Source organism: Lichenostomus cassidix, chromosome 12, assembly GCF_008360975.1.
Source record: "Lichenostomus cassidix isolate B80296 chromosome 12, HeHo_3.0, whole genome shotgun sequence".
NCBI lineage: Eukaryota > Metazoa > Chordata > Aves > Passeriformes > Meliphagidae > Lichenostomus > Lichenostomus cassidix.
Window position 1 is genome coordinate 7,449,256 of NC_139493.1, and position 16,853 is coordinate 7,466,108.

The 16,853-nt window shown below is 41.1% G+C and overlaps 1 protein-coding gene across 2 annotated transcripts in view; it reads right to left on the reverse strand.

Moving 5' to 3' along the window:
* The window catches only part of PTPRG (protein tyrosine phosphatase receptor type G), a 389,130-nt gene that overhangs the window by 369,180 nt on the left and 3,097 nt on the right, over nt 1-16,853 (reverse strand). The window contains exon 1 of one of the 2 annotated variants that reach the window (XM_085072419.1): nt 1,860-1,893. The exons of the other annotated variant lie outside the window; for it this stretch is intronic. Within the exon in view, the coding sequence (XP_084928545.1) occupies nt 1,860-1,878 (19 nt within the window). The 5' untranslated portion in view covers nt 1,879-1,893. Of the gene's footprint in view, nt 1-1,859; nt 1,894-16,853 lie in introns of those variants that run through there. 2 annotated transcript variants of the gene reach the window in all.

The window sequence follows — 16,853 nt, forward strand, 5'->3', positions numbered from 1 at the left end:
ATTTCTCTTTACCTCAGTGTCATAGCTATCTGAATAGGAAATGGTTGTTCTGTAGGTTTTCACACTGCATTTCCCCAAACAGCAGGCTGTAAATTTTCAGAGACCTTGACAAGAAGTGATAAATTGTCACACTCTGGTGCTGCACCCAGGGCCAAGGGACCTTCCAACAGTGGGAGCATCCAGTGCTGCTCAGAACAGACTGAGACACCCTTGGGACACAGCAGAACAGCAGGGCTGCTCCTGCACACACCTTGAGTTCCTTTTCTCCAGCAGCACTACCTCCTTTCCTTCCCTGGCTGCACACACTGCTCTGTGGAGCTGCAGGAACCTCACACACACACACAGGGTTTTTGGTGACAGGAGCTGCTCACTCAGGTTCTCCTTCCCCCCCAGCAGGCTGGGATCTGCTCAGCTGTACCCAGAGCTGCCCACAGCTTCCTGAAGGGCAGGTCAGGTAACCACAGACAGCACAACAGCAACAAAACCTTGTGGAGTTCAGTTCAGGTCAGTGCTGTCATATTCATCAATGGGGAGCTTTAGAGGCAAAGGTTACTGGGGACAAACATGACCTCAATTCTTCCACTGAAGTAGCTGTATCATCTGTGAAACCCATAGGGAAAAATTATTACAGTTTAAAAAGGGCATTTTGGAAATAGTGTTTATACCTCAGTTTCACACCAATCCTACAAACACCAAAATCAGTCTTAACAAGATTCCTGAATGTCCATCCATCCTGACTCTTTCATGCTACACATACAACTTAAGGCTAAAACTGTGTTTGCTGCCAACATTTCATGCCTTAGTCAATGTATGTTTAAATACACACATCTACAAAACAAATGTCATGTCCACAGACCACAAGCCTTTAAAAAAAAACCAAAACAGAAAAATGTTAACAATTAATTAAACCAGTTCTCATTACCTCAATTTCCATCTGCAATTATAATCATTTCCCATTTAAAATATCTACCACATTTTATTCTTAATTAAAAATTACATCCTTGCAATGAAGTGCAATATGAATTAACAATTCAAATGTTATCTATGCAAATTCGTTATTCCTTTGATTTTCCCCCCATTTATGCAAAGTCATGTACAGGTTTATTTTTATTAAGCTTGTATAACTTCACTGAACATCTTCTGCTCTGAACTCTACACATATTTCAATCCAAGGATGCAGAAATAAGTTGTAAATTACATGATTTCTTTTCAAGTTTCATACCGTTTATTTAAGAATCAATACATATGTGAAGAGGTATCTTTCCTAAATAATAAGAAAAAAACTACCATAATTTTAAGACTCAAAGACATGTTAAATTTCCAATGGCTTTGACAACAGCCATTTCTTCAGGCCCTGCTGTGTAAATCCAATGGAGAAATTACTGTAACACAACACAAATCCATCTTTAAATTAGCTTTGCCTACACTCAGAGTTCAGTGACTCCACTCCTCAACACAACTCTCTGCCCTCAGCCCTCCCACAGGCATCTCTTATCCAATTTGGTTTTATCTCCCTCAGCAGTGTTTTGAACTTTTATCCCAGATTTAGAATTTCTCCCTGCTTCATCAGCCAAGAGCAAACTCATCTCAGATTCTCCAGGTGAACAAATCCAACACAGAGCATTTGTTTGCCTACAACCCTCTGTTGCTGAATTCCTTTGAAATCAACAAAGTAGCACTAAAATGCTAACTTTTTTCAAAGTGTGCATATTTTGTATCGAGAAAACCCAAGAGTTTAAAACCCATTTAGTAACAGAGTCATTGGAATAACATATTCATAATTACACACACATCCTCCCAACACCAATCACCACCTTGCCCAAAGCTACTCTTCCACCCTGTTCCAGCAGGAAACCCACCGAGCACAGGTACAGCCATGGGGATTTCTCAGCAAGGACCTGTCAGCTCCAGCAGCATGCCTGAGGCTCCATGCTCTGCCTTCCCCTCCAAGAGAGGGCATTCTGCAGCTGGGAGGAATTAAGGCATCATACAGCAAGTTCACTTCAGCTGTGTGGCCGTAAACAGGTTATTCAGAATGGCAATTAGCTGTGTGTGCTTAGTAAGGGAGCAAGCAAAGGTGGCCAGCTGCTTCACAGATAAGATCCACACACAGATAATCATTGCAGAGCAGAAGATGAATTTTTCAAGGTCCAGAGGGCAGTGCAATGGCTTTAAACAGAGTATATACTTGTGAGGCAATTAGATGCGTCAATGTGAGGCACAAGAAAAATGCAGCAGATTGGAGCAAGATCTGCAGTTCACCAAATTACAAGGACAGATCTTGAAGGCAAATTATACAAACACAATTACACAAATTACACTGTAACCTTCAAAGGAAGAGGTCTTCATTGTATTCCAAAAGCCACATTGTATTTTATTAATAAATTCTGGCAGGACACAGTTTGAAGTCATGCATTTATTTCAGTGGCTAGTTTAAAACCCCCTTTATTCAATGATCTTTTTCTGTCATAATCTCCTTATCTAATTTAAACAGAGTGCATTCTCTTGCTATGAGTGTAATTTTCATTTAAGTTGTTATAACTTGTGGACAAAGGAATATGTCAGTTCAGCTCACCAGCTAATACATTCTCCTGTGCTACATGAGAGCAAAGTAGACTATTTATACATCCCAATATGAGAGTCACTTTTTTATAAAAAAGGCCAGATAGCATCAAGCCCTGCATAGCACACCTGGGAGAAGTCACAGGACACTTTTACACAAATACTTACTCTTGTTCCTTTCTTTCCCAACCTGCAGAGACTGCTTGGGATAAAAGCAACCAGGAAGGACTAAGATCTGAAGGCAGTTCCCTGGCATTGTCTTTTCCCTCTCACTCTTTTAGCAACAAGCACGTATGAAGTCTCTGTCTCCCCCTCCAATTATGTCATTTGTCCTCTGCTCTTATCCACGTTAAAAAAAAAAAAATCTTCTATCCAACACTGTAATTGGAGGAGCTTTAAATAGCTAATTTAACCTTGGGAGGATGTTCATTTTCACTCAGCATATCTCTCCAATCTATGAAACAGACAAACCCTTTCACCTGAGCATGCCATTCTTTAATTGTGACAGCACTGTGAGATAATGCATTTCAAATAGTTGATCAACCCAGGGGGAGTACAAATGCCCAAATATTTAACAGACAATGATGCCTTTCAAAATGAAAATTCAGGCTTGCAAAGACAGTTACTGCATGATCAACAGCATCCCAATACCATCTCACTGAGACAATTCATTTTAGGCACCAAAAAGAACTGCTTTCTCAGAAACTAATCAGCAATTAGCAGCTGTATCATTTTTGATCTGTCTCAGCCACTGCATATCAGTTTACCAGCTCACAGGCTCTCTCAGAAGAGGTTATCTGATTAAAGAGAAATGGGAAGACTACTGCAGTTTGTACTCTTTGAAAAATTCCACCAGCTCCGTATCAATGATGACTTCATGATTATGAAACTCCAGAGCAAAATGGATTTATCCTACAACCAACCTTACAGAAGCTGAAAGGGTGAAGGTGCAGCTGTAGCATCCCCTAGGTCAGAGAACCTCAGATAACACTGAGGAAAGGCTCTTGCATTCTGAAGTGTAGCATGGTCTGATGAGACAGGTGAATCCAAAGGGAATTCAGGCAATTAAAGGAGAAAAAAATAAATTCCCTGGACCTCCTCCTTTGCCACAACAGTGAGAAGCCATCCTGACTTCATGCAGCTGGGTCAGTCAGCCTGGACTGCATTTATCTGGGCATACAACTGCTCGTCCTTGAGCTGCAAGTCTTGAGAGCACCACCAAACACTTTGCCAGCACCAGAGTCTGCGAGGAGAAAGCACAGCCACCTCCTCAGAGCTTCTCATCCAAACATGCATCTTCAGCACCCACATTACCCAAACCAGAACCCTCAAGCCATCCTCACTCAGCTGGGAGAGTGCAATGAGGAATTAATTTCACAAAGTTTCTTTGAACAAAACAATCAATGTCGCTGAATGCAAGGAAACAACTGCATGCCTTCCTTAGTGTCTCCTTCTACTGCCTTGTTTTAAGATTCACACAAGATACAGGAACATAAAGAGCCAGGACACAGCGTGTTTCATGAATATATTGTAATCATCATGGTCCAAATAGTTCAAGCCTAATTAAATTTAAATGCTTCTAAATCAGGAGTGACTTTGGTCAAAAGAGAGCAGAGGAGTCCAGTTTGCCTATCCCAGGTGTGATGTGTTCACACTGCCCTTTGCTGCAAGGAGTGCAGGGTATCACATCCAGCTCTTCTGTAGCTGTCAGATCCAACCCCAGAAACTAAAGCTCGAGCAACTCAACCTGGTTCAATATCCTGGAACTGATGGAAATGCAGACTGTCATCTGAGAAGTGCTGGTTACACACAAGCCAACTTAAGAAGGTATTTTTAGCATGTTTGTTCAGCTTCCTCATCTCAAAAAATAGCTACAGCCCAGTCCATTGGTGTCCTTCTCAGGGAGATGGGAACATCAGGGGACATCGAGGTCTTCAGGGGCAGCACAGCCCATCACTCTTCAAGGACTGCACTTCTTCACAGTAAGGTTCAAACCAGGACACCAGAAACTGTCATGTTTAAGATTCTACAATACACAATCCCCAGAATAATATTAGGGCTCAGGCTTTTTTCCTCAACATTATCATCAGATCCTTTTGACTGCTTTATGCTTGGGCAAATCACTTATGTTATGGTATTTTATACCACACAACTTCCTTATGATGATCGCTTGCAGAATTCTCCCATGTTCCACAGTGAGGATTCTGAGCCTCACAAACACTCCTGGGATGGCACAGAAAAAAGAGGAAGTGGGGATGGCATGGCAAAGAAAAATGCAGCTCAAGTTTAGATTAAAATACACGCTAAATGGATTTTTAGAACACCAGTGTGTATTTTACACAAACTCTGTTGCCACTGTTTCTACTGCTTTTTCTTGAAACACTAAAGAAAATACATAGTTGGCAAAATGGAGCCTAGACAGGAAAAGGGAGAAATCTGGCTGTGAACATGATTGCACAAATAGCTTGTTTCTTCACTGCTTTTCCTCATTGCAGAAAACGTGTCCATAGCCATTAGTGTTTGAAAACAAGCAATCTCCACACATTTCCCTTCCATGCCACAAGCTGCCCAAACTGATGAAGCAACATGTAAACTATAAAACATCAATGCCACTGTAGCTTTTCAGGGAAGAAACTGCAGTGAAATATCATTGTCCTCTATCAACGCAGCCTGCGGTAGATAAGTTTTTCTTGTCAACGTTGCAATAAATCATTCACCAGTCAGATTTTGTCTGATGTTGCGCCATCACACTCAAGCTGGAAATCTTCACTGAACTGAACAGGGACATTTTTCAACACCAAAACCAACAGTCCTGTGTAACCAAATACCTGTTACTATGTAATGTAGCCTTTTCTCCACACCACTTCAACCCTGGTGCAAAATTAACAGGCATTATCAGTCTGCATCTGCATATTTACAATTCTGGCTTCAAAGTCAACAGAAAAGCAATAGCAAAAGGCACTTCAGCCAAAGGAATCACTAGGCTATCTCCCTTCAATATCACCTACCAAAGATGCTTCCTGCACTATAAAGTAGGCTAGTTACTTGCTTGGACAGGACTATTCTTCAAAAGAAAAATTTAAAAAGCCAAACTGATTTTGCAATGGTGTCTCTAATGGTCAATTCAAATACACATTATGAATCCCCAATGAAAAGTCAATTCTACTCTACTACCACAACATCTGCTGAATACTTGTTCTATTCCACCTACTAACTGCTTTAGTAATGGAAGAAACCTATTAAGGTATATAATTCCTAACCTTAATTATTATTATTATGCCAGGATTTAAAAGCAGTTGTATTCATTCATAAATATATATATAGCAATATATAGCAACACATTGCAACTTAGGACCTTAGGAGTGCTCAAGAGACCAGACAGTGATCCAAGAGCAAGAGAACATCCTCCTTACCAGATAAAAAATATCTGAGAAATCAGGTCCCAGAGTCTGGAAAACTGCTCCAGGGGGATGGATGGCACAGCTGCCCTCAGCCATGCATCCAGACACCCAGCACTCCTCCCTGCAGCCCACCTGGACAGCAAACCCTGCCTGAGGGAAAGGGCTCAGCTACACCACAGAGGGATGGGCAAAGCAAGGAGCCCCCAGTTGGACTGGGAGCATCGCTGCAGAGGAGAGGCAATGCCTACAGAGAGCACAGCACAGTGCTCAGCAAGGCAGCACTGCACCTCGGGCTGGATTTTGGTTTTGCAGCCAAGGAGAACTCAGGAACCCACGAGGCAAAGACACCAGAAGAACCACAAAGACTAGTGACTGTCAGAACAGAATGACCAAAGTCATCAGTGGATGACAGACAAGCATGAAAGGGCAAAGGAATAACAAAGCAGCTCTCTGAAGTTATTGATAGTTCTGAATAATACACAATTCTTCAGTCTAAGGTCTTTGTGAGAGATGCTGCAAATACTAAAGACACTAACACTGCATTATCCTTACAGTCCAGCTGAAAGGTCTCTGGAGCTTTTTTCTGTTATATATCCAAACCCACAGCATTAGCTCCTTCACAGTCACCTTGGCACCCCTGCAGTGTCATCCTGGAAGGCAGGACAGAGAGTCACATCATAAAACAAACAGGTGAGCAGGCTTCTCACAGAGCACATGGCTGAGGACAGCAAGGGCAGGCAGAAAGGTCTGATTTTTGCTGATGCTGCTTGTATCAATCACAGCAAAAGTCACTGAAAGGCACCAAGGGAAGCACTGGATAGTTCATCAGCTTTCCAGGGCAGACAGGACATTACCACTGGCTTTGATCTTTTATTTCATGCCTCACACAGCCAGTAGCAACAGAAAATGGTGTTCACCAAAGCCATTTCTGTATTTCAGTATTTCATGCCCAGCTCACCAAGAAAGAACATTCTCAGTAACACCCACAAGCTTCAGCCTCATTTCCAATGAATACAACTGAAAGTAGAAAACTCCACGACTGCCTTCACTTCACAAATAGAAGCAAAAAGGCAAATCAAACTGTAAGGCCTGTGTCTCATGCTCAGTGCAAGTAGTTGAGAAACACCTGGTTTTGCAAAGAAAGAGAGCACTGCTTTATTACATAAATAAAGTGCTCATAGCCTCAGTTCAACTGAAAGCACAACTGTCAGGCACATTAATAATTCTGTTCTGATCTTCAGCTTCTTAGCAAGTGAACTTGTTACTAATAGGGTGCAAATGAGACAAGCTGGAGTTGTGACTCGTTGACAGTGTGCATCTTACAACCCTCATCTGTGTCTGCACCCTGCTTGTGTGCCTGAAAATGCTTGATCATGTCTCCCAAACACAGGAGCCAACAAGGGAATGCAATCTCAAACTCCAGGAATGAAGAGTCATTGATCAAGACAGAAATCAAAACCCCACAGTGTGAAAGTGCAGTGATGACTCCTGGGAAACTAGAAGACTCCTCAGAGCCAATGAAAAAAGTTAAGTTTCTTCCTAAGCTGGTTTTCACCTTGGAAACTAATTGTTAAAATAGAAAAGGTCACACTGCTTAATGGCATGAAATAGGGAAAACAGCACATGCAGATAGTGTTTGACATGAAGTATTAATTACCTTTTTGGCAGAGCATCTGTTTGTGCTGTGATGTATTGCTCCTTACACTGAACCATGGCTTGGGATTCACTTAGGATAGGTGTCACTAGAGTGTGGAAAAGTCCCTTTTACCTTACATCCCTGGATCACTGTACACCAGGTATACTCATATATTTAAATACAGCTGGTTTCTTGCCACAAAAACATTAATTCCTGCATGATTTGAAGTGATTAGTTAAAAAGAAAGGGCTTGCTGCTTTGTTACCAAATTCAAGAAATTCACACACAACTCTTATGTTACCTCCAAGGGTGAAGGAAATTTGCTCTTCATCATGTCATCTAGTTACTAATCATGTTTTGTTCCTACAAAACACTACTTCAACTGCTAACTTAAGAGAACAGCCTCTTGCTTTGATTACCAGGGTAGCCAGGTCTGCCTTTTTTTTGCCCTTGGTTTGCCCTTTTCCTTAATTCATAAACATATCTGAATCAAAGCAAGCGGAAGGAAAAGAAAAGGTGAGAGAAAAATGAACCCAAGAAATTGAAGTAACAGGTATCTCATAACACTCAAGCACTTCAAAGGAAGGTCAAACAGGAAATGAGATTTAGACCAAGCAAAGGTTCTTGCATTCAGAATTAAGAATTCCAAGAATTCTTCAACATTTCTTAAATTACAAGAAGCATTGAGCAAGATCACAGCAACCCAAAGAACCACCTGGTAAAAATACTGGCATTTGTTTTTCCAGCAAACCACCAAGGAAACCTGTGATTCCTGCACCCTATGATCAACTCACAAGAGCAGCAACTCTTCCTCCTTTGGACATTTCATCAGAGTACTGCCTTCAGACATTTACTCTAATACTATGTTATGGCTCACCAGTGCCATACCTGGGCAGCCCCAGCACTGCTGCAGCCTGAATTCCACGCTGAATTGGACTCAGGTTAATTGTTATTGCTGGCAATCTGCTGGCTGTGGGGTAAAAGCCAGCTGACAACACAACAGCTTCTTACATGGATTGGTGTAATACAGAAATATCCAAGCCAAAGACCAAGAGCAGAGAGACCCAGACTCTGCTTTTTCCACTGGAAGTCATCCCTGCAGAACATTGCCCAAATGCACAAGGAAAGCCTGAGCTACCTTGCCAGAGCAGGACTCCAGGGTCTCAACATTCACCACAGCCCCAAAGATATTTTTAAACTGCTTTTAACTGCCAAGTATTTTTTATGGCAATTATTTCTCAGTGATGACTTAGAGTAAGTGCTTATTTTTAAATCATATTTGACATTTTGTTAGGTACACTGGAAAATAAACCAATTCCTACATATGCAAAAATCAGGAATTAATGAGGCCTGGCAATTATCTTGACGGAAAGAACCAATTGACTTAGTTGAACACAGAAAGACTCACTGAAAAAAAAAAGTCTGCTCCAGTAGTTAAAAAACAAATGAAATTGCTTCTTATTGATTTTAATTTAGGTTGAAACACTAGCTGTCTCTCCAACAAAGCCAGAAGTGGAAACAACTATAAATGAGTACAAGATGTGATAAGATAGACAGATTCTTAAGCAATGTAGTATAGAGATGACCTCCAGTTCAGCCCGTAGTTAAAATATGATATCATATGTATGGATCAATAAATAAGTTTGCATTTGTCTCATCTCCAAAAGCTGGAGAGCTACATTCTCTTTTCTTTCACTCCTCTAAAATGTTGTCCAATTAAGCTCTACTGTTTTTTTCCTTACAGATCCTCTAGATTCTAATTTACAAATAAAATCAAGAGAAGCAATTAAATGTTAAGTACTATCAGCATGTTTCCCCAAGTGATGCACATGTGCAACAGAACAGAAGTAGTCCAATCTTGATACAGAAGACCAGGTTACAAATTGAAATACGTTGCTATTACCATCACTCGCAGGCTTCACGCTCCAGCAAGTCCCAGCAGCAGCAGCACCAAGCTGCCCAGCCCTGCTCTGATCCATCTCTCTGCAGCCTCCAGAGCCAGCACAGACACACAGCAGGGGCTCAGTGTGCATGGGAAGAGTGTGTGCAGCACAGAACAACACTGGAAGGGACTTTTGGTGATGGCCATCCAGCCCATCGTGTTAAAGGCTAATTAAAACCTTCCTGGCAGACTGCCTGGTCACTGCTCCCTGCTCTCCAGACAGCATGCACTGCCTGAAGCACACCACAATATCAGGATCGATCAAGCATGATTTATGATCCTTTCAGCAGGCCAGAGCTTGAGCCAGCAGTACCTGGTAGGTATGGATCAGGTCTTTCAGTGGGTTTTGTGAAGGCTGCTGTATTTGGAAGGCAGGTTTCCCTCTCTCCTTTAGCCATGAAGTTCTCTCCACTTTCTCACCTACCTTCACAGACACCAGCCTCTCCCCAGGCAATATTAGCTGGGCGAGAAGGGACTGTTTTTCCCTAGTTTGATACATGATGCTAATCACACACAACCAAGGGTAAAAAGCTCCAAGCATCCCAGGGAGGCCACCCTAATGGAAACAGGGTCACAGGAACAGAGCAGATTAAATTCCTGCAAAAAGCTCAATATCCAGTGCCCCCAGCCACTTCCAGCAGCTGAGGAAAAGAAGCACTTTCTACCAAAACCAGCAGCATGATTAACAGCAACAGGGTGATGGTTTGGATGGCAAACCCTCCCCCACATTCCTAAGAAATCCACTGCCTCCTTGGGATTCCATCCAAATTGCAATCCCCACTCCCAGTTTCTGGTGAAGCTCATCTCTTATCCACACCCGTGTCATCACACAAGGGTGATAACTGTGGCCAGAAGGTCACAGGCAGGTTCTGGGGCTGTGTGACACCTTCGGTGTACAATGCTGGACAGAGCCTGAGTTACCCTCTTTAGCTAACTCCAAATCACCTGCACTGTTACAGGATGCCCTGACTGCTCCCTTAAAAAACTGTTGGGCTTAAAAAGGAAACAAACAAAACCAGAATAAATTATCTGAGACACTAAAACTGCAGAGAACTTAAGCCTTTCTTTCTATTTCTGAAATTGCCATTATAGCAGCATTCAAACCACATTAGGGAAAAAAAGGAAAGAAGATGCATTCAAAGCATTTATTTTAATAAAGCTAGAAATCCTAAGAATTGGTGATCCAGGCCACATCCACTGAACAGCAGAGTATTTTGTTCAGCACTGACTCCAGTAATGATCCAGAAGTCATACTAGGCAAACAATCAACATGAGCTTCCTTGCTGTGGCAGAAAAAATAGGCCACTGAAAATCCCTGGACAAACAGAAAGGGCAATAGCATTGCACATACATAATATGAACAAGACCAGTGTTCAGTTCTGGTGTGCACCCTTTAAAAAAAGAAAAAAAAAAAAAGAAAAACCTGGAGAAAAAAAAAAAAAGACTGCTCGAAAAATTATTCAAGGACTGGATAAAACCTCATGGCAAAGGGCTTGTGGGGCTCAGGTCACTGGGTTAATCAGGACATTGTGACATGTTTTATCCTAATGTGCAAGTACTCTCATGGTAACAAAATACCAGAGGGCTCTTTAAACTAGCAGAGAAAAGTGAAACAGATAAAAGACAGTTGTTAAAGGAGTTGTATATTGGTAGTTTGATCTTCAGTAATTCAAGCACTTTTTTTTTTTTGGTGGCTTATTTATTTTTGTAACTACTTCATTGATAGAAAGAAGTTTGGTATCATTTCAAAATGGGCATCAAACAAAATTGATTTAAAAGAGACAACTGACAGCTGTTGCTCACAAATACCAATGTTTTTGCTCAAAAAACTAGGTAGAACAGAACAATTCCAAGGACTGATACATATAATAAGCATCCTCCAGAAAGCCAGAATTTTAATGGCTGGACTGCACATCTCTGCTTCACCACAGGCAGACTCATACTAAGAGTGGTTTTTCATTTCACCACACAGTAAAAGAAAAACATCCCAAGAAGTACAGAGACAGTATTAAAAGTGCATCCCTTTCACACAAAGCCACCCTGTGGGAATATTGACAATCAAAGGCATGGTTGTGTTTCAGAATAATGTCATGCTGAGGGTTATGGGACAAATCCTCACCTGTGAAAAGCTGCCTCAGTGACAGCAGCATCACTCATGCCATGAGAGTGTGCAGCAGCTGAGGACCTGCCATGGCACCAGGAGAGGAAATTACAGAACTGCACATTTTGCACCCCCAGTTTGCAAATATAACAATGAATTAATTCACAGCAAACAGGAGGGAAGCGCTTTGCAATGCATAAACAATGTAGTAAGGAACAATTTAAAAAGTCACAGTTTCTGCAACTGCTGTCACTGAGCACAAACTTTTAACACTTACTTAAATAGCTAAAACTGCACAAAGGTGTCACTTCAGAACACAAACAGTTATACAGAAATCATATAATCTGATGCAAAACCCTTGGGCAAAGAAGGAAAAATAAACAACTAATTTTAGAACCTGAACACTCCATTAGCAATTCTCACCAATTAAAATATGATGCAACTGCTGTCAACAGGCAAATTTCAGTTGTATTTTAAGCAAGGATTTAAATACAAAATACACAAGCTACTGCACTGTAAGAATAATAAGTTAAATACCTACAAGTAGCATGGAGGCCAACAAGAAATACTCAGCTGGCTCTCTCTGCACCTGAATAGATGCAATGTTTGAGAGGCAGACATACTGCACAATCCCTCATTTCTACTTTGACTGCAGTAAATCTATACTGTAATCTCCAGAAGTCTAAAAACACCTTAGTAATCTAAATGCCAGTGAAAGTGTATCGAAAATTTAATCCTTAAACTCACTTGTGATAGCAATGTAGATCTGTACTTAATTATTTGTAAGCTACCAGGTATCTTTATTGTTTCCAGGGGGTTGGGGATAGGGGAGGGAGGGATGGACACAAGGCTCATGCTGAGGCCACTAAACTGAGGTCTACAAAAAATTTCACTAAACTTGCTCTAAAAAACTTCTTCAAAACCTATTTATTTTGAGATATGTATCCCTAACTTCACTACCTCCTAAGATACAACCCAAATTCTTGTAAAATCCAGAAGGGAAGGTGGGAAAAGATTTCACAGGGAAGTGTTTCTAAGGACACCAAACTGACACAAAGGCGAGAACTGACCCTCAGCAGCGCAGGAGTTACTTCAGGGACACTCTTGTTTCAAAGAAATGTAAAGATGCCAAAAGAAAGTAACTTGTTTGCTGTTGAGGACCATTAGCAAGGGTCAGGACAAAACTATTTCTATTACCTCTGCAGTAAAATCATGGTTTATTCAGCGCATTGGCACAACTGATGCTACCATCATATCCTGCTTGTTCAATGCTCACCTCTGCTTACACTGAAGTCCTCTTCCACTCTGGCACAACCAACACTGGTCATCAACCAGCCTGACAAATTCACTAAGGAACTCCAGGTCTAAGATTTCAGACTGCTAAAAAACAGTAATTCAAACTGTATATCATTTTATAGGAGCAAGAAGAAGGCAAGACACTGCTTTGGTTAAAGTAAGTATTATAGCATTTCCTATGTCTCTTACAAGCCTCCTGCAAGGACAGAAGATGGAAAGTGAGGTGTGGGAAAACTGAACAACTCTTCACTTTGCCTGCGAGGAGTTATCAGATAGCTTTCCTTTCCTGTCAGCAGAATAAACTGACTCCCAACAGAAGAACTTTAACAGCACTCTGTCAGGGAGACAGGCACATTTTATTTCAAAAAAAGAGAACAAAGCAGCTGCCACAAGACCAAATAACATCCCACATTTTGCTCCTAAATACCACTGCAGCTCTTCAAGGCTCAAGGTCTCATTCATTACATTACTGCAAGAAGAGAATAGGATTTTTCAAAGCAGCTTTCCTAAGTTAAGCATCCAAGTCTCAAAGCACCTAGATTTTCTTTAAAAAGGCCCCCATGCTATGAATGCAAAATCCCTCAAAGCAGGCACTGGACAGGATAAACATCTCTCAGGCATCATTGCAGCATTTATGCACAGAAAAACTGCAACACCCACATCAATTGAGATTTTATGTGCCACTACTGCTGGCAGGTGCATGATGCGGTCATGTTTTAAGCTCTAGAAAATGGTTCATCATTATTCAAATGACTTGATAATTAAGAGCAGTAGTACTTCAACTCCCAAGCAAACTTAAGAGATGCATAATAAAACCACATTAAAAGGAAAAAAAAAGGCCATGCACTAACTGATTTTACTTTAACCATAGTTCATTTGAATACTAATTCAAATTGCTGTAAAGTGAGCCATTCAGTGTAGCAAAACACATCTTACAGTGATTGCATGAACTTCTGAGGTGCCTTACAGCCCTGTGCCTTCACTCCTCCTCCTCCAGACAAACAGAGTTTATTCCTACCAGTGTTTCCTCCAGCTTCCCAGCAGCAATACCAGAATAAAGGAAAAATGAGACCAGAACAGCAATATCCATGGAGTCTCTCAGCAGCACCACTGCTGTGCTTGCAATCTGCACCCTCATTCATCTGCTCACTTTCAGGGTGGAAAGAGATTCTGCTTAGGCCACAAATATGTGACAGCTCAAGGCATAAAGCAGAAATCTGCTGTGTCCTGGCAGCTGTGCCTCAAGAAGATGAGTGTACACTGAAAAAAGCATTTGGAGACACAACCAGTGCAGCCCACATTGATTCAAGGGGACACCTGTCCTCACTGAAGTGGGCTGAGATCACTCTGGAGAGCTGGACAACCTCTTAGCACCACTAAAAGAAAAAAGCCAATTTGACTTGCCCTTGGGCAAGTAATCTGTATCCTGCAATACAGATAACAGGATCATCAGCATTAGCACAAGATACTGAGTAAAGGAAAAATTAACAGCACTCCAAGAGCATTTTTTTCTGTGAATTTTTTTTTCCTCTAAAAGTTTTTTGACACACAAATGTGAAAATTAGTTGCTTTCATCAGAAGTTATTCTCTAGTTGGGCACCTCCAGTTGGCCACAGCCCAGGTTCTTCTGCTCAGTGTGAAAAGGTGCATTAATGCACATCTCCCTTCTCTGCTTTGCTTCCAGCCTCTGCATGTCTCCACAGAACTGATACTCCCTGATGGAACTGGGCTGTATATGACAATCTGTGAAGTTACATTCCCATCAACCTGTGCAAGAAAATGCAGATGCACAACCTTCACCTGGAGGAAACACTGGCATTGGTTTACCTCATGAAGAAGGGAAAACTTGGTAAAGACATTTAGGCACCTAAAGCAGCAAGCAGCCCCCAGAAGGAATAAGCATCAACCATAAACTCACCCATGTGATGCATATCTAAATCCTCAGGTGATTCCATTTTTTTAAGAACATTTGTCTGATGAGATTCCACTTCCCAAAATACTTATGAATTGTTGTTCAGAGTTAAATTTTAAGTAGCATGGAACACAAAAATAAATAATTACAATTCCATCAGCACACAGGAGCAACTTGGATTCTTTAAAAATGGAGGCACAGTAACTTGGGCAAACAGAAATTAGGCTAATTTTTTTCATAATTTCTCCGATTAAAGTTATATATTAGCTAAAGTACAGTGTTATTACTAGACCCTTAGGCTTCAGAGCACATCATGCCACATGTTCATTTGGCTGCTAAAAAGCAGCAACCAAATGATTAGCACTTTTTTCCAAGGACAGTTGAGATTAATAGTTTGAAGTCATTTCCTTAATTTAACCATGAAACTTGAACATTTAAATTAGAGTCAACTTTAATAACATTTTATTTCAGAAAACTGTAAGTGTGTTAGTCCTTGAGCACTGATTATAAGATGGATACAGTCCTCACTGTTAGCTGACTTTTCTGTAATTGGAAACAAATCCCAACTATTAAATTTACAGAACTTGGTAACAGCACAGCCAACACTTGTCCCTGCAAAGATCCAGAAACTGAGAGTGAAACTATCACCCTACTGAGATCAATAGGTGATTTCCAGTGATTTTTATGGTACCAAGCAGGATCTATTTGTTCCAAAAAGATTTCCAGTGTGGATGCAGGTTGGACGGGACAGATGGACACATCTCCGTGCTTGACTCATAGAAACTCATCCCTGCTCTAAGACCTCCCTGTTCTGAACAGCATCAGAAACCCTTACATCCTCCTTTCCTAGGCAAAAAAGAGAAAGTATAGGGGACGAGAGAGCAATAAAGGAAATCCTAACTCTTACAGGCAAAAAATTCTCCTTGTTCTTCCAAGCAGAGGAACATCCCCAGCCTGAATACAGACATTGCAATATGGCTGAGGGAATTCCAGTTACTCTCAAATTGTGTTCCCTTCCTTTTTTGGAATGTACTGAAATCCCTTCCTTCTGTGATGCCTCTTCTTCCCTCCCAACTTGAGGAAGCCTCTCCCTCTGGCTGCTAGCACAGACAGCTCCTGTGACTCCTCAAAGACTTTTGCACGCCGGGTCCAGGCCCCATTAACCACAAACCTGCTAGAGGATAGCAAAGCTTTCCCTGGAGTTTCCTCCCCAGAAGGAAATCACAAGCTCAGCTCTTGCAGCCTGGGAAGGCTCACTTGACATTCTTTATCTGCAAGGACTCCATTAGCAACTTCCCGTAACACAGAGTGTATTTTAAAACAGCACTGAAAATAAGGGATAATTAAAATGTACGAAGTGTCATCTTCATAAAAGCCACAGGACTAAATAAAGTCTTGGAGGGCCCCCTCCTGTACATTCCGTATTTCTCTACGTGCACAATGCACCTTGTCTGTAAAATCTTCACTAGACAAAGACACTCTTCTCTGTACCTTTAAAAATATCTGAAGTAGTATTTGATTAGTTCATAAGGCACAGCTCCCAGTATAATTTTTCCTCAAGCAGAAGACAGTTACATGCAAAATTAACTCTCAGCTCAGATCTACGAAGACTCAAAACCCAAAACCCATTTAGACAGTTACTAGGTTAGCAACAATTTGATTCATTACCAAAGAGCTAATCTAGACTCAAGAAAATTACTTTCATTTATGCATCTAGCCTAAGAAAATGGTAGCAATTGTCATTCCTTAGACGACAGGATTGTCAAAGCAACAGCTAAGAATTGCACAAATGTGTACTTTTTCCTTTATCAAAAAATATTTACCCTCTCTTGGCAAAGCACTGAGAAATCAGATAGCAAGGATATCACCGTAATGCTAATATTTATGTCTTACTGATTTTTGGTACTGTGAATTTAGATTAACGAGCAAACAGACCCCATGGAAACAACCTCTCTTACCTTGTCTTGGTTTGATTTATTAACCAATGCAATTACCAGTGACAA